At 58.1% G+C, this 17,399-nt stretch overlaps 1 protein-coding gene across 1 annotated transcript in view; it reads left to right on the top strand.

Annotated features, from left to right (window-relative positions):
• Large1 (LARGE xylosyl- and glucuronyltransferase 1) overlaps positions 1–17,399 on the top strand; it is a 339,499-nt gene that overhangs the window by 276,036 nt on the left and 46,064 nt on the right. The window contains exons 8-9 of the mRNA XM_004623936.2: positions 13,556–13,668; positions 16,268–16,393. Coding sequence (XP_004623993.1) covers positions 13,556–13,668; positions 16,268–16,393 — 239 coding nt within the window. The remainder of the gene's footprint in view (positions 1–13,555; positions 13,669–16,267; positions 16,394–17,399) is intronic.

Below are 17,399 nucleotides of genomic sequence, written 5' to 3'. Positions count from 1 at the left end.
GTGCTGCTCCCTCTGGCTGCAAGCCGGGGGATGGAAGGCCTCCAGCTCCAGCTGGACGCCCAGGGCTGCAAGCGGCTCCGCCTGCCGCTAGAGGAGCAGTGGACAGGCCAGCAGCACCGAGTGACCGTCGCGACACTGGAGCACGTGGCTCTCGTGTCAGGCTTGGCTATTTTAGGCCCAGCCTTGGGCCACACATGGGCAGATGAGTCACCAGACCTTAAGACCCGAGGACTCTGCCGGAGGGAGGGACCCTGCCATGCCAAGCCCAGCCACATGAGTGTCTGAGAGGGCTCTTCCACAGACCCCTGCGCCTTCCATGCCCTCCAGGGAGGCCAGGGCACAGGCAGGAGCAGCTGCCCTGGCCACGGGCCGTTGCCTGTTCAGCTGTGGCTCGTCCCCTCATGAAGCTGATGACATTCAGTGGGGACAAGCAGTGAGCAAGTTCGCTTGCCTGCTCCTCCTCATGTCTTGGTCTCAGACCCCCACACTTTCATACCACGAATTCAGGCTGGAATTGGATCCAGCCTCCTCAACAAGCTCTGTGTGCCCAGCCTTGCTGAACTCACCTTAGCCCAGGGGTCAGAAAGATCCAGGAAGTTGTTCTTTTTTACCTGTGTAGAATGCAGCCATCTCTTCCACTACTGGGAATAAAAGTTGCCTTTTCATATTACTTAGGAGAACCCGCCTGCTTTAGTTCACGTGTCAGCATCCCGGCCGTGCCTTACCTGGACAATCCCAGGAAGCATGCGCTACGCAGGGAGCTGCGTGCCCTGAGCCCTGACCCTGGCGCTGACCTCTGTGCCTGCTGGGAGCCCCGCTGTGGGGCACGGGAGCCGGGCGCAGCTTGTGCTTCTCTTCCTGTGTGCAGCGGTCTGCACGCAGGTCAGACCCCACCGTGGGCACAAGCACCCGCTGAGCAGCGGCATCCTGCCGCCCGCACCCCCTGCTGCCCGCGCCCCCTGCTGCCCGCGCCCTGCATCAGCCTGCAGAGTGGCCATTCCCTTGCAGGATCCGGGGAGGCACCCACATGTCCTCTTCGTTTTTCTTTCACAAGCCAGTGTCCCGGAGCAAGTCCAGCAGAGCTGCCCTGGCCGCCCTGGCCCTCCCGAGCTGCTCGAGCTCCCTTTCATCGGAGCAGAGCTGCAGGAGGCGGAAGCCATGGGTGACTTGAGGCACCGCCTCGCCCCTCCACAGGACGTCCACTCCTGACACAGTGTCCACACCTCACTTCCCGGGGCTAGGAGCTGTCACTCCACTGGATCTGCTGTCAGCAGGATTTAGGCCAACGGCGGGTGTTGTCAGCTCATTAAGATTCAACTCACTGCAGTCCGGGAGCTGATTGATGGGGGAATATCTGGAAAAACAAATGGCGGAGAAGGAGGGGAAGGGAAGAGGACTGAACGCAGGGACGATGGGATGAGTGAGGGCGGCAGGCCCAGAGGAAGAGGCACGAGTCCAAGGTCACAGCAGGACCCCACTGCGCCCCAGGGAGGCCATTCCTCCAAGGGCACCGTCACATTACTTGGAGGAGGTACTTTCAAAACAACTTGAAACACAGAATATGTCCTGCTCCTGTTGGACTGCACAGTAGTCGGAGATGGGCAGTGGAGGTCTGGCCCTTGGAGGGGAGGACTCTCTCCAGGGAGCCTCACCCATGGAGCAGCAAGACCGAGTGTGCAGGGAATGGCTTCGCTCTGTGTGGGACAGCCCATGTCTCACAGGCATGCGGCATGACAGGGCACAGGACCATGAATGCCATGACAGGGATTCAGGAGAAAACCATTGACAACTTGCCAGAGAGCTGCGCTGGGAGCTCTGGAGGGATCTGTATGTACAGGTTCAAGAGCAGCCTGAGCCCAGTGCTGCCTCTGTCCAGCCGGGCAACGTGGTACACTTTTGTAATCCCAGCGCTCAGGAGGGTGGGACAAGAGGATCGCGGTGAGTTCAGCACAGCCTGAACTGCCGCGAGACTCTGTCTCAAAAAAAACCTAGAAAAGAACAGAGAGCTCCTCATGCCCTGAAAGAGTGTCATGATGCTTCTGTCTGTAGCGTCCAGACAGACTCAATTTAAATGTAGTTCGTTTGTTCATTCATTCATTCGCCGATCTGTTCGTTCATAGTGTAGCTCATTATTTAGTACTTGCTGCTAAGTAGCTCTCATTCTGGCAAGCTTAAGGTAGGAAAATACTTTATTTTAGAGGACAGATACCAGAAACCTTCCTTAAAAAATATTACTGTGCAGGAGAAGGGAGTTTGCCGTTCCCAGAAGAGTTTCCTGGGCCTTGAGCCTCACAGGGCCTGCATTCAGGGCTGGGCCCCAGGCTGCAGTCCCGCCCGCACCAGCATGTCCTCACCAGGTCCAGGAGCCACCCAGGAGCGCAGAGTGCGATTCCAGTGCTTGCTTCCCTTGCCTAAAGTCACACCTGGCCCATGCTGTACGGCTGTCTGTTGTCAAGGAAGTGGGGGGCGACAGTAGTACAGCACAGCAGTTCTGAGAGGTGGGGGAAGCCTCCCCACCTGGGGATGCGGGGGTCTCTTGCCCCAGCCACAGGGGTCTCCTGACCAAGTGCGGGGTGCCGGGGCTGCTGCATGCTGTGGAGCGGCATCCAGGCAGAGCCAGCTATTGGCTGCAGGCTGGCACAGCATGGCAGTGTCGTCTGTGTGGAGTCCCATGGACACATGCGCACATGCACGCGCGCACACACAGCCCCCGTGCGCCGCCAGCCGCTGCAGCTCATTCCAGCTTTCTGCTTTCCACACGCACAATCACCCACTTCTCTCCCTGCTTGCATTTCCTCTGCATTGTTATATGCTCTATTTATGTAAAAATGAAATATGGGGTATTCTTGTGAATTAATATAAACAGGTATGCTTTCTCTTTTTGAAGAATTGCTTCGGTTTTCCATTTGATAGATGCACCATAATTATTTCATTTCCTAATAACTGTTATTTTAGCTGATCGTAAGTCTTCCATTAAAAATGATGCCAGACATCCTTCTTACTCTTGTATTTCCAGCAAGTACCGATAGACAGTAGATTCTAAGGAGTAACACTGCTGTCTCAAATGCTGGACACCTTAATGTTGGTAGATCAGAAACTACCAAAAGTGCAAGTAGTTAAAAATAGACGCAGTATTTTAAAGCAGCCATTTTGAGATGAGCCTCCTGTATGTGTGCACTCGTGTGCAATTCTAAGCTCTTGGGCTTCGTGCACACGTGGTCGTGCCTGTGCTGGGCCCGCATTGTGTATGTTGCAGAGGAATCTGCATCTTTGGATCATCTACTGCGCGCCAGAAGCCAGCTTCAGCCCTTTCCAGATAGGCTCATGGTCATGGCCTGTGGCCACGTGACACAGCCATCTTGTGGCAGTAACTCCCTGTCCATGGCACTCTGCACCAGATTAAGGGGGTTAACTTAGCCCAGTACCCACAGGAGGGTGTCCAAGCCTTCAGATGTTCTTGCCTCCTCTGCTGATCATGCAGGGTCAGGAGTTTCTCCGTCACTCGCTTAGGTCCTTGCCTTGGCACCCTGAGAGCTGACAGGAGCTTTGACCCAATGCCAGACCTGTGTGTGGCTTGGGTTGCAGTGGGAGGTAAGAGGGCGGGGTGGGACCCTGAACCTAGATCTTTCTGCCACAGAAAATCGCCTGGCATCCACTCAGAGCCTGGCTGTCTTCAAGATGTTTTATTTACAATGGGAGGAAGCACCTGATGTCTGCAGTTCAGCATGCCAGTCTCTAACTTGACATCTTCCTGTGGGTTAGCACCTGTGACCCCCCATTTGGGGGAGGTGATACAGGTCAGAGAGGTTAACTGACTTCACCAGTGAGTGGAGCCATAGCGCCCCCTGCCCGCCTGCCCTGGGCCTTAGGCCCACTTTCCCTGTCTCTTCTCAGGCCGCCAGTGCTTGGCAGGGGTTGATGGCCCTGGTACACATCTCTGAGGGCTTTTCCAGCTCCTTCCCAGACATTGTGCTGTCCACTGCTCAGAGCCACTAAATTTTGTGGCTGTGGCTGCATATTGGAATCAACTTGTGGAGCCTCTTAGAGTCCTGTCACCTCAGACTAATGAGTCAGCACATGTGCAGGTAGGGAGAACCCTCCTTCGGTGCTTCCTAAAACCAAGCAGGGCTTCCTGCCTGCTAGACGTACCCACCCCCGCCCCCGGAGCTCCCCTCGCCTCTCCTGCTGTCCGTCTTCTTGCTCCTCTACCCTGTTTCCCTCCCACCATCCCAGTCTTGGGCCCACAGCTGCTTGAAGTGGAGCACATTTGTCCAAGAGGTCCAGCTGATGGGCTTGGGTGGAAGAGAACTTGGCTAGAGTCTGCCACTGTCAGGGACCCCCTGACCCTGACATCTCCAGTGATGACAGCACTAAGTGTCCTGTGGGGAGAGTGGGGTCCTGGGCGGGGGCAGCAGGAGCAACAGCAGACCTCTCTGTCCATCCCTGTGTCAAAGGTGCTGGTGGTTGCCCTGTGTGCTCCCCTGTGGCTGGCAGGCCTCGTATCCATCAGTGACAGCGTGGAAAGGGACGGATTTCCTGCCCTATGGAGCTCATTGTGAGCTGCTCCCTGTCACCACCACTGGGCTGAGAAGCCACTGTCCCCAGAAGCCTTGGGGCTGCACTTCTCTTAGAGCAGGGCTGACAGTGGGGCTGAGGAGCCTGGGCTCAGCTGGAAGGGACCCGAGAGCAGCGTTTGTCCGGAGCAGAGTGGCCCTGCTTGTCAGCCCTTCAGCACCCCCAGTAAACAGCTCAGCCACAGCTACAGTCCCAGAGACAGCTCAGCAAATGCAGACTTGGCTGTGTCTTCCGTGAGCCCAGCTTGGCTTGGAACAGCCAGGAAAATACACCGAGGACACAAGTTCCATCTGGGTAGTCTCTCTCCACCTCCTGTCTTCCTGGTGACAATTTTAACTATTGAGAGTTGGGCGGTCGCAAGCCAGCCCTGACTCTGCCCGTCATTGTGTGTCCTGGAGCCCAGAAAGGTTTTCACATTTTTAGCTAAGGAAAAAAAAAATTTAAAACATCTATGTGCAGCAGATGAAAGTTTCATGAAATTCAAATTTCAGCACCCATTAATGAAGCCCGGTGGCCTTTTTTACTTATTTGTTTGTGGCTGCTGGTGAGCCGCCGTGGCAGACTGAGTCCCCACAACAGAGACCTTTTGGGCTCCAGTCTGGCGGCCGTGAGGGAAGTTTGCCTCCTGGTTTTGCAGGGGCCTGGCAGCATGGCTGTGGGGCATTCGTGGGTCTCCTCTGTGCAGGTCTCTGGTGTCCAGTGAGTGGCGCTGGGAACTCGGCCCTCGAGTGTATGCCATCTAGAACTGCTGTCCATGGACAGGGCCCAAGCCCTGAGGGGGAACCAGGCAGGGGTGCCCCAGGGAGGCGCCCAGAGGCAGCGGGGCAAGGCGCTGTGATCCGGCCCCCAGCGAGATCCACTCTCTTGGGGCGCTGTGGGGAGCGAGCAGGGTCCTCAAATCCAGGCCCTAGGCACAGCTGCCGGCCTCTGGGCTATTGCTGCTCTCAGAAGAATGCCTCCTCCACAGCACCCAGCATCCACGCTTGTCACCCAAAAGACAGGCAGGGCGAATACCATGTGCACCAGATTCTGGCCAGCCGAAAGAGATCGACCAGGCTGGACCACTGTGCAGGCTGCGGGGTCCAGCCTGTGGGAAGACTGATGTCGGGAAGTCCAGGCCTGGTGGTGACAGGAAGTCCTGGCGGGGGCTGGTGGCAGGGGGCCTGCCCTGGGCACAGGGGCCTCTCCTGCGCGGGTCAGGGAAGAGGAAGCAGGGGGAAGGCTGGCCGGACAAGCCGGCCCCAGAGCTGGTGTTGCTGCCAGTAGGGAGGAGCTCTGGCCTCCAGGGAGCCTGCAGGCTGCACTTGAGAGACGATTAGGAGCCACTGGTCACCTGCCTTGGAGCTGGGGATGCAGTGGGAAGGTCCTCAGCCCCAGATGCACCTCGGCGAACCACCCATTTTACTAGAAGTGACTCGAATCTGCCCTTCGTGACTGAGGTGTCCGAGGGAGTGTGTACTGCTTCTGCCTGGGCTCTGAGCTTAGCCTGCATTCGGGGTTCCTTGGGTTTATTGCACGTGATGGACGATGAGGAGCAGGACACACTGGACATGTGGGGGGATGGCAGCAGGGGAGCCCACTGTGGTGCAGGCTTGCCTTTGCCTGGCTCTCAGTGGTCTTCCTGTGGCATCAGGAGTTGGCACAGCTGCGCACTGGTACGCGGTGGCCCCACTCCCCGGAGGACAAGGGCCCGGCACCTTGGCCGCCTTTCTTCACTCTGCCAGGTGGCGCTGATGCTGCTCTGTGGCCCCTGCACTCCCTTGGAGGGGGACACCATTCAGTCTCGCCACCTGTGGCAGCCACGCCAGGGCTGAGCACGGCACGCAGTCCCGGGCATCGAGCTCTGTGTGGGGCGCACCTTGGAACGTGCCGCTGGCCGTCAGAGCCAGTCACAGAGGCCTCTGAAATCTGTCTAAATGTGCAGATGAGGAAATGCGCGGCCCGCGACCACCATCCAGTCCCCAGAATGCACTTCCTCCGCTTCTCGTTCACAAGCCCCTTTGGTGAGGAGGACCAGCTTGCAGAATGTGCTCAGGGCAGCAGGGCTGACCTTGTGCCTGGAATTTTCCATGTGAGTCAGAAAGAGCTAAAGATGACTGAGATGAGTTTAAACAGCTTGCTGGAGAGAGGGGAAGCTTGAAGGAAAAAGGCAGCAGAAGGAGTGGTGGAGGGGCCGGGGAGGGGGTCTCTGACCTTTGTTATTTGATATTGTTTTACTTTGAGCTTTTCTGAACCGCAGGTGGCTTGGAAACAGAGATGGAGACGGGCGGGGCATGGGGTGGTCGATAGGATTGCTTCAGCTTGCAGTTCCTTGATTCCCAAGGAAACAGTGGAGCACGCAGCCTTCGCTTCCTACCCAGAAAAGCACCTGTGGAACAGGTCTTTATTGGCAGTGCTGGGCCCAGGACACCAGGGCAGCACTGGGTCCCGGCAGGTGTGCACGTAGGCAGACTGTGCGGTGGATGACCAGCAGATCAGCGGGAGGGCATGTACACTTGGAGGTGCTTCCTCAAGGCAGATCCGCCGACGGGCGGTTCATGGAAAAGTACAGGCCGGGCTTCTAGTCACTGAGAAGCACGCACTGAAATCCGTAGTGCAGTCCCAGAGCTCATGGTCTAAACCTATCCACGAAGGTCTGAAAAGGTCTTGAGTGGGAATCTGGAACAGGAGAAAGTCTCACCCACAGCTAGCGGGAAGAACCAAGTGCGTGGGCACCCAGGACACGGAGGGACACACGGAGATTATCCACGTAGCTCAAAACCAGAAGCAACCCAAAGGCTGCAAGATACTATAACGTAATGGATAAGCAGCCTAAGATGTCACCATCCTCTAGGGACACCCTGCATTATCACGAGCAGGCTGTAACTCTGTAGAGTAATTGGGATGGATTTCCCACGCAGTGTTAGCACAAAGTCCAGCCACAGAAGGACCCATGCTGTGGACTCGATGTTTTTAAAGCTCAGCAGTGAACGAACGACACTGTGGGGTAGACAAGGGCGCAGCGACAGCACGGCTTGCAGCCCCTGGTGAGCCCAGCCCTGTCCGTTCTTGGCTGCTTGGATTCGACCTGGTGAGATGACGAGGGCCTCAGTGTCCTCCAAGCACCACTGCCCAGGGTGTGAGCCTGGCCACCCTCCTGGCGACACCATCTTCTGCGGAGGGCGTGCCTGGCCCTCCCAGCACCCACGGCTGCTTCCGGCTGGACAGCAGTGGCTGTCGCACCGTCTCCTCTGGGCCCCAAGTGCCCGGCATGGGAGCACTGCCCTGTTGGCACAAAGAGTGCTCAGTAAAGGACTGCTGTCCTTCTGCGAGCTGGTGTAGCCCCATCCGTCCCCAGCAGGACCCCAACAGCCAGCAGGAGGGGTCAGTGGGAGGATTCCACCTGCTCTCTCTCACTCTCTGGTAAAAAGAACTTTTAGGAAAGAAAAATTTCAAAAGCAAGACTAGGGAAGCTTTTAATTTATTGGATCAAAAGTGAATCCTGGGCAACCTTAGCAGGGGAGTTTAAATTAAGTGGCTTTTAATAAACTCACTTTCTTACTGGGTCATGCATGAAAGGCAAACTCCAGCACTTCAAAGTAGAAGGGGTGACGGGGTAATGGCCAGAGCCATTTCCCAGGGGTCTTGGGGTGAGTGTCTCCTGCTCAGGGCCCATGCAGGCTTCTCCGGACCAGACCAGCCAAGCCCCAGGAGCCCCAGGAGCCCCAGGACAGAGGCGCCTGTCCAAGGGGATACAAGGAAAAATGCAGAACCGGGTAGGACTCGGGCAGTGACCCCATCCTGTGGATTTCAGGGGAGGTGGCTGGGGCTGGGAGCCAAAGTCATGAGACCAGAAAGCTACCCCTGTGCTACCCCATCTGCAGAGTGCCTCATGGGAAACAGGAGGAGAAGCGGGCCTGGCCACAGCCTGCTCCATGCCTGCTCTGCCGTGGGCCTCTGCATATGCTGCAGAATCAAGGGGCGCACCGTGCCTATCCCAGCCTCCTTCTTTACCTCCTTAGCCTGGCAAGGCACAGAGCAGGCTGCCGAGGAGCAGGAGGGAGGCATAGAGGTTGGGGAAGGCAGCAGAGAGACTGGCATGGAGCGGCCTCTGCGTGCGCTCCCAGCACGAGCTTGCGGCAGTGCCCTTGCCCAGTGAGTGTGCGAGTTCTGTGCCCAAGAGGTGGACTCCGTGCAGCAGAGACCTGGGTTCATGGGCACACTGGAGAGAATGCCCGTGGGCCTGGGAGAAGTGACACTGGCACTGCTCTCCTGCTTCCTGACTGCAGCCACCAGTTGTCCGTGGTCACTCTGAGTCACCCTCGGTGCCACTTCTGTCCATGGGGGACGGTCCCCAACAAGGCCTGGCTTTCCTGCCCTGGGTCAAGGTGGCAACTGCCAGACAACAGGAGTTGGATCGCAGCTGGTGGCTGCCCCGTTCTTCCAGCGTGACCACTGTCCCTCCAGCAGCTACTGCTCTGCGGGCTTCAGGCCCCTACGTGAGCTGGCTCTCAGCACACCTTGTGATGTGCTTACAGTCACAGACAGAGGCAAACACAAAGCGAAGGAGAAAGTGAGGCTGCACCCAGGCATGGTGGCACACGCCTGTTGTCCCAGCACTCAGGAGGCTGAAGGAGAGAGTTGTTGAGAGTTCGACACCAGCCTGGGCTGCACCGTGAGCTCAAGGCTAGCCTGAGCTGCATAGCGAGACTGTCTCAAAAAGACAAAGGGAAAAACACAAGTGAGGTGGCTTTTGCCACTTCCTAGCTACGCATGGGCCGTAGTCCCTCAGCTGTAAATGTGGAGATCCCACCTGTCTGCAGGCTTGCCCCATGTCAGGGTTGTCCCAGAGTGAGCTCCCTGGTCGCAGGGACCCAGCTCTTGCCTGATAGCTGTCACCATCGTTGTCACCATTTTTCATTTGTTCTCCTTTTTGCAATTGCACTGGCAAAACTCAACATCTGGATAATACAAGACAGAAGTCAAAAGCACTCTCCCCTCTTCCCACCTGTGCGGACACCGCCCTGCAGGCTGCCATGCTTGGGCTGCTGGCCGGCCTGTGCCTCGGGGTGCGAGGGGAACTCTGTTCTCTGATCCACAGACAAAGCAGGCTGCAGACCAGCTGCTCCGGGACGGGCCTTTGATTCTGAATGTTCATTCGCTTATTCATTTGATGCTGGCCCCGCATGCTCCCTGTGCAGCAGCTGTGGCAGGTGAGCCTCCGGCCTGCATGTCCCAGCCTGCCTCCCCGACAGGTGCAGTCACACTGAAGGCGCTCTGAGCTGGTGACAGACGCAGAGCAGGCCCATCAGGCAGCAGCATGTGCCAGCCAGATGCCAGAGTTGAGCGCAGGGCACTGCCTTCCCCTGCAGCAGAGAAGCAGGTCCCATCTGCCTGGGGCACACATGGCAAATCCAGTTAAGGCGGTTGGAGCTCAAAAGATCCGGCTTCAGCTGGACCGCTCTTGTTCTTTCAGGCAGAACTCACTCGGAAGCCGTCCCCCGTCTCCTGCACATACACGGTTTTAGTTCTGGTAGGCGTCGTGCAAGCTTCACACCATGTCTTCGTATCTCCGGGGCCCTTTGCAGCGTTGTGTGCGTATCTGTGCGGCACCACAGAGCTGAGCTCAGTGAGAGCGTGCGGTCATTCCTCCGGGAGATGCCCTTTCCAGCCCCTGCCACCTGGTGCACACCGGTGACCCTCTGAGGCAGACCCCCACCACACCTCGGGCAGCTGCACGAGGACGGCATGCAAGCGCTGACTTTCCGCATGATGGGCTTTCTTTCCTTCACTATTACTTCCTGCTCCCAGCGGCTGTGTCTAGGGGCTGCCCTTGCTGGCTCCTCCCATCATGCTGCTGTGGACACTTCAGGGGCAGTGCATCCCACACACGGGAGGGGAGCCGCGAGCTCCCAGTGGCAGGAGCTCTTGTTGTGCAAACTCTTGGAGGGGCAGGCACGAGACTCCAGTGCCATCTCCTCGCTCAGTATCGGGGCACCTTCCCTGCCCCCTGGGTGCTTTTGAGGGTTCGCTGTCAGTCCTCTGGGTCATCTGGAGTTGACCCGGACTCCCAGCTATGTTCCAGAGAAGAGACTGGGCCCAGGACCTGGCTCTTTGGAGCTCCAGGTCCCCAGTTACGTTTTGCACTCAGCTTCCCTAGCCGCTGCCCTCCCGTGTTCCCAGGATGCCTGCTGCTGCCTCACTCTGTGATGTGAGGGTACTTACTGCAGGCACAACCTGTGCTGGTCATAGATTTATGAGCATAGTCAGGTGTTTCCTCACATCTTAGCTCAATGCAGCCACTTTTGGATCTTCTTTCCTGGGGCAAGAGGGAAGTGAACCCCTACGTGCTGGTTCAGGTTGTGGGAGATGCTAGCTACCCGAAGGACAGTCAGTGCCTGCTCCTGCGAACTCGCCCTCTGTGGCCTGAGGCCTGTCTGGCTTGACCCTGGCACATCCTGTCTGTCCTGCAGGATCCTGTCCGTCCTTTGGGCTCAGTGGGCATCATCCACTGTAGGCAGCTTTCCCCTGCAGTGCCCTCCATCCGGGCCACGCCTTCCCTGCCCTCCATCTGGGCCTCGCCTTCCCTTCCTCCTCTGCCACCCTTGGACCGCAGTGCCGAGATCTCACTTCCCGCCCTCGCTGCTTTGCTCCCTGAGACCCACATCTGCATCCAGCTCCTGCTGAGCCCTGGTAAAGCTCATGCATAAAGCCAGTGAAGAAAGCTGTAGAAGACACTCAGAAAGCATGGGTTGGCTCAGGAGCATGGGAGCTAAGTTGAGGGCCAGCGGGTCCCAGGTAGCTGGCTCGCCAGGCTCAGGGAAGTGTACATAAGGGGCCGGGAATCCCACTCCCCAGCCCTGCGGCGCAGAGAAGGAAGAACTGTGGCCTCCCCCTTGCTCAGGCCCTAGCGGCCAGGGTCCACACAGGCTTCCCCACCAGTCCCCATGCTTGTCGCCTCCCCACCCCCATGGGAGGGCACACCTCTGCCTCAGCCCTTCTGGCCAGTAGCCAATCTGTGGGTCCTCGGGCATCACCTCAGGATAAGAGATGGCACAGTTTGAAACTCATGCTCTGCCCAGGTGCGGGCTCTCCCTGAGCTGGGGTTCAGGTCCCCTGGTGCCCCAAAGCCTCCCATTGGGCTGTCTTGCCAGTGCTCACTTTCGTGGGTGCTCTCATGTGAGTGCGACCAGCCAGCCGCGCACCCCACCCAGCCTGGACCTCTGCTGTCTCCCTGGGTCTCCGGCCCCAGTCTGCCTGACTGCATCCTCACCAGGCTGTAAGAACTTTTTAAAATGTAAACACTGGCCATAGCTTTTGACAGTGCCTCATCCATTAGCATAATTCTAATTCTAATTGGTGCTTCCGGTGATGTTAAGATGCTCATGTGTTGGAATAGTTTATAACTAACCCCCGATGACTTACACCACTTACTCCCTTGCTTTTACTTTGTAAGTATCTCTGTCACTTTCCTTGCCTGCCTTTAAGTTTGGGGTGATTTTGGCATTTCTAAAGCCACCCTCTGTGTTTGGGGGACCGTGTCAGCGCTGTGGGAAGCCACTTCTCGTGGGCCGCCAGGTTGGCTTCCTTTCTTCCCAACAGCGCACTCAACGAGCTCACACTGCTTGTTTGGGTGTATTTGCACCAAGGACATTGGCAGATCTGCCCACCCAGTTGCTGGGCTTTTCCCTGGGAGAGCTGGTGGTAGAACAGCGCCCTCTTGCCACAAGGGTGCATCACTGCCCTCTGGGCTGTGTATGCCGAGGTCACGGTGACTCCCAGGGCCAGGTGACGGCGGTCTCTGGAGCAGAGGCATGCTTTGAAGCTCCAGGATTGAGATTGAATGTGGCTGCTCTTGAGCAGTGAATGGGGCCGGTCTGGAGGAGCCCCACAGCCGTGTACACGAGAAGGAGAGGAAATCTGTGCTTGGAGGAGCTGGGAAGCCACAGGGCATGGCCCCACGTGCGGGCGCCTCAGTGGCCATCATCTGTCATCTGCCTCCAAAGGCCGATTCCGGATCCTGCGCTGCCCGCCACACCCGCACTTCACCTCCAGCCGCCCCAGCCCCTTCACTTACACCCCAGGACAGTGCAAAAAGCCCCTGAGCTGCACGGGGTTGGCTGGGGATCCCTTTCCTTCCCGGCTGTTAGAACTCTTAGAAATGCATGTCACCCTGCCAGTCCCGCCCCAGCGCTCTGAGCCAGGCCCTGAGTGTTGGGGGACCAGCGCCCGCCTGCTCTGAGCCGCCCTGGCATGCACGCTACACTTTCCTCCTCACATTTCAATTCGTGTTCTGAGCTCAGCAAGATATTTTACTGCTTCAGCGGGTTTACCCATGCAAAGGGCGTACGGGCTGTACACAGAAGGCTGGGCAGATGTGGGAAGGAAGGGGCGCTCCCCCTCGGCTTCTGGTGAACTGGAGGGCTGGGAACCAGTGTCTGCGCCCAGTGGCCGGCAGTTGCCCTGCAGCAGCTACCTCTGGCAGGCCATTGGAGCGATGACTGCCGAGAAAGCCACCAGAGCGGCTTTCCGTCCTCACAGATAAGCGCTGTGCAGCAAACATGTCAGAGTGTGGGAAGTGACACAGCAGGCCCGATGCACCTAGGAGGGGCACTCGGTCCCATCCCTGTTGTCACTGCTGTAATCAAACACTAGGAACAGAAGCTCCATCCCAACCACGTCGCACAGATATGTCAGTGGCATTGGATGCCACTGTCACCACTGTGCACCTCAGTCCTCACAGTGCTCCCAGAGGCCCCTGGAGGGCTGGGCCACTGTCTCACATGGCAAGCATGCTTGGAGAGCTGGCTCCCTGTTCTTGGTCGCCTGGCAGAGCCTGGCTGTGCCTGGGTATTCATCGTGAAGCCATGTGCCCTCGTGGTGAGGCCTCACTGACCAGGGTTGGGCATGGGGGCCACTGTCCCTGCAGGGCTGTGACTGTGCAGAGGGCCTGGCTCTTGTCCTCACTGGTGCCTCCACACTATGTCCCGGTGTCCCCCAGGGGTGATACTGCTGCTGCTGGACAAGCTGCGCAAGATGAAGTGGGAGCAGATGTGGAGGCTGACGGCAGAGCGGGAGCTCATGGGCATGCTGGCCACGTCGCTGGCAGACCAGGTGAGTGGTGGGAGCTCGTGGGCATGCTGGCCACATCACTGGCAGACCAGGTGAGTGGTGGGAGCTCGAGGACATGCTGGCCACGTCGCTGGCAGACCAGGTGAGTGGTGGGAGCTCATGGGCATGCTGGCCACGTTGCTGGCGGACCAGGTGAGTGGTGGGAGCTCGTGGGCATGCTGGCCACGTCGCTGGCGGACCAGGTGAGTGGTGGGAGCTCGTGGGCATGCTGGCCACGTCACTGGCAGAGCAGGTGAGTGGTGGGAGCTCATGGGCATGCTGGCCACGTCGCTGGCAGACCAGGTGAGTGGTGGGAGCTCGTGGACATGCTGGCCACGTCGCTGGCAGACCAGGTGAGTGATGGGAGCTCGTGGGCATGCTGGCCACGTCACTGGTGGACCAGGTGAGTGGTGGGAGCTCGTGGACATGCTGGCCATGTCGCTTGTGGGCCAGGTGAGTGGTGGGAGCTTGTGGGCATGATGGCCACGTCACTGGTGGACCAGGTGAGTGGTGGGAGCTTGTGGGCATGCTGGCCACGTCACTGGTGGACCAGGTGAGTGGTGGGAGCTCGTGGACATGCTGGCCACGTCACTGGTGGGCCAGGTGAGTGGTGGGAGCTCGTGGACATGCTGGCCACATCGCTGGGGGACCAGGTGAGTGGTGGGAGTTTGTGGGCATGATGGCCACGTCACTGGTGGGCCAGGTGAGTAGTAGGAGCTTGTGGCACACTGTCAGTGGCCCTGGCAGACCAGGTGAGTGGCCAGATTGTGGAGCTGGCATTTCTGAGCACCAGTGTCTATCGATACGTGGTGCGATGTCACCACAGCAGGTACCCTGGTGGCCAACTTACCAGGGAAAATGCTGATTGGCTCATAGTTCTGGGTCCCAGCCCACGGCCTCTGGACCCATTGCTTCTGAGCCTGGGGCAAGGCTACACATCATGGTGGTGCCTATGGAGGAGCAAAACCACTTCCCCTGGGCCTGGGGATCAAATGTGAGGAGGCAGAGAGGACCGGGGCTCCACAGGAGCACCCGGGGACCAGGCCTTTGCCACGCAAGCCTTTGAGGACAGTAGAATCCAAGCCATGCGCCCTACTGCTGTTTCTCCAAGAAGCCTAAGAGCTGTGGGTGCCAGGGCCCTGTTCAGAAAGGGGTGCAGGGAAGGAAACCCTTGGTCCTTGGCCTGAGAGCCACGGGTGTAGGAGTAGCTCTCTGAGCCAGGGCCATCAGCTTGGGATCGGTGTGCCCTGAGCACAGGGCACCGCAGGATGCACCCAGACAGCCTGCCTTCCCCTCGCTGTCCCTGTGCCTGATGCTGAAGGTCCTGCCCTGGGGACCCTGAATGCCTGGCTCCAGAAATAGCCTCTTCCAGGGGGTCAGAAGACGGACCTCTGGTGCCACCAGGCTACTCCTATTCGTGAGACAACCCGTGTCTCACCTGGGTGGCAGGGCAGGGGCCCTTGAGGGCCTGGACTCTGCAGGCTCGCCCAGACTTTGATCTCGCAGTGGCCACGGTGGCCGCCATGAGACAGAGCTGGCTTCTCCGAGCGCTCTGCGTGTCACCCTTTCTTTGTACCTAGAGACGATCTGACCATCACGTTTTTGTCTAGCATTCAGTTGCCTGGTTCACCGAGCTCCCAGCGAGTTTCCAATACAGAGGACACACACCGGTTCTGCAGGGGCCCCCTGCTATTTTTCAAGCATTTTTATTCAATATTTTCTAAGCAGCTAGAAGCTGATTTCTAAACAACGATGTGCTATGTAAGGCACGAGCTAAAGACAAACAGCACACAGGCTCTGTCTGAAATGGGGGGAGATCACCCGCCATCTCATCCTTGTAGTCCAGTGGCAGTCACCTCAGGGTGGCCCCAAAGCTGGCATTTGCATAGCCACGTCCAGGGAGAACAGTCTGGTCAGCCAGCTCCTGCCACGAGGTCCCACGCTCACCCCGTCCCCAGTTAGTGGTTAGCGTGGCTCACACTGCAGCATGCAGCGGAGCCAGAGTGAGGCCCCAGGACAAGGCCGAGCCTTGGAGCTGGCTTCGCAGCCTAGAGCATGCTGGGCCAGGGGAGCACCCTGAGGGGGTTGTAGGAGAGAGAGGCCGGCTTTGATTGCTTGGCGATGCAGTTGCCTCGCGGATGCTTGGGAGGGATAGTGGGGCCCCTGGGTGGGAGGGAAAGGGGAGGAGGACACACTACCACACGCCCACACACAGGGCAGGTGCCCACAAGGCTTGCTGGATGACATGAGCCAGCCAGGTGGTGAGCAGCCGGCTGGTTGGGGGCCAGCCTGTCTCCATCTCTGGCTCCGTCCAGCACGATGGCACGGGCACAGACAGCGAGAGTCTTGGGGTGCTCAGAGGCCAGTGCTCAGGCGCCGCCCTGGGGCAGGGGAGACAGGGCAGCAGGCTGAGCCCTAACAGAATAAACGAAAGTTGGAATTATGGCTCCGTGGTAGACGTTTGAGTCATATGACTTGGCCCTAGAATCAGTACCCTGTAAGGAAGGGAAGGAGGGAAGAGAAGATGCAAGGGAGAGAGAGAGATTAATGAGAGCTAAGTTTGGCAGTACAAATTTCTTCACTTGATGGCTTTCGTCCCCAGGACATTTTCAACGCCGTCATCAAGCAGAACCCCTTCCTGGTGCACCAACTGCCCTGCTTCTGGAATGTGCAGCTCTCTGACCACACCCGCTCCGAGCAGTGCTACCGGGATGTATCAGACCTGAAGGTAGGGTGGGGACAGACGCTGGGCCAGGAGGTGTAGGAGGCCGGGTAGGGGACAGCAACTCGAGACTGAGAGCTATGTGTGTGGTGTTCAGAGAGGAAGCAGGGTGCACAGAGGGAGCATGCGCTTCTCCTCCACAGGCAGGATGCCGTGACCTGCCCCAGCTCTGTGGCAAGGAGTGGTGGTCCCCCAGCCCAGGGCCACCTGTCAGGGTAACTCTTCCTGCTGCCTGCTGCCTACATCCCTTCATTCACTCTAGCAAAGGCGTTTGTGAGAGCTGATTCCATGAACATAGACGCCAATAGCTTCTATTCCGTCACTCACAACCTAGAGGAAGAGCATGAGGACAGAGGTGTCCAAACATTGACAGTGCTGTGACAGGTGTAGGTGGGTGGACCCCGAAGGGCCACATGAGTGTCCAGGTCTTCCTCCTGGGAAGGGACAGGTACCATTGCTGGTGATGAGTGCAGCCTGCGCTGGACAGTGCTGGCTTTCTTTGGCCCAGCCCAGCAGCCACAGTCAGCTGAAGTCTAGGCAGCTGAGGACTGGGCAGCTCTGCTGTCCTCCATGTTCTCCTGGGCTTTTGTGGGCAGGGGAGCCAGAGCAGTAGGCTGAGCCCAAATGGAATAAAAGAAATCTGAAGAAAGCCTTGTGTCACCTTCATTGGCCTCCAGCTGCCCCAGAGAACCCTTCGGTTCACATTGGGGTTAGGGTTTAGGGTTCCTTGTCCAGAGTCAGAATTCCCGAGTGACGGTGGAGTGGAGCGCCGGCTGCACTGCTGCACCATTGGACAAGGACCCGACACTGCCCCGTCCAAGGCCAGCTGCCTTTGCCTCTCCTCACGGATAGGAGGAGCATCCCTAGAGCTCATTTCCTTAAAAATGCATACACATCCCTTGAGCAAGCGTCAGGGCCTTGTGGGGTTCTAAACCTCATGACCCAGAAGTCACTTGCCCCCAGAAGTCACTTGCTCCCGGAAGTCACTTGCCCCCGGAAGTCACTTGCCCCC

Source organism: Octodon degus, unplaced genomic scaffold (assembly GCF_000260255.1).
Source record: "Octodon degus isolate 3935 unplaced genomic scaffold, OctDeg1.0 scaffold00004, whole genome shotgun sequence".
NCBI lineage: Eukaryota > Metazoa > Chordata > Mammalia > Rodentia > Octodontidae > Octodon > Octodon degus.
The sequence above is the reverse complement of the archived record's forward strand: the minus strand, read 5'-3'. Positions and strand labels throughout refer to the sequence as shown.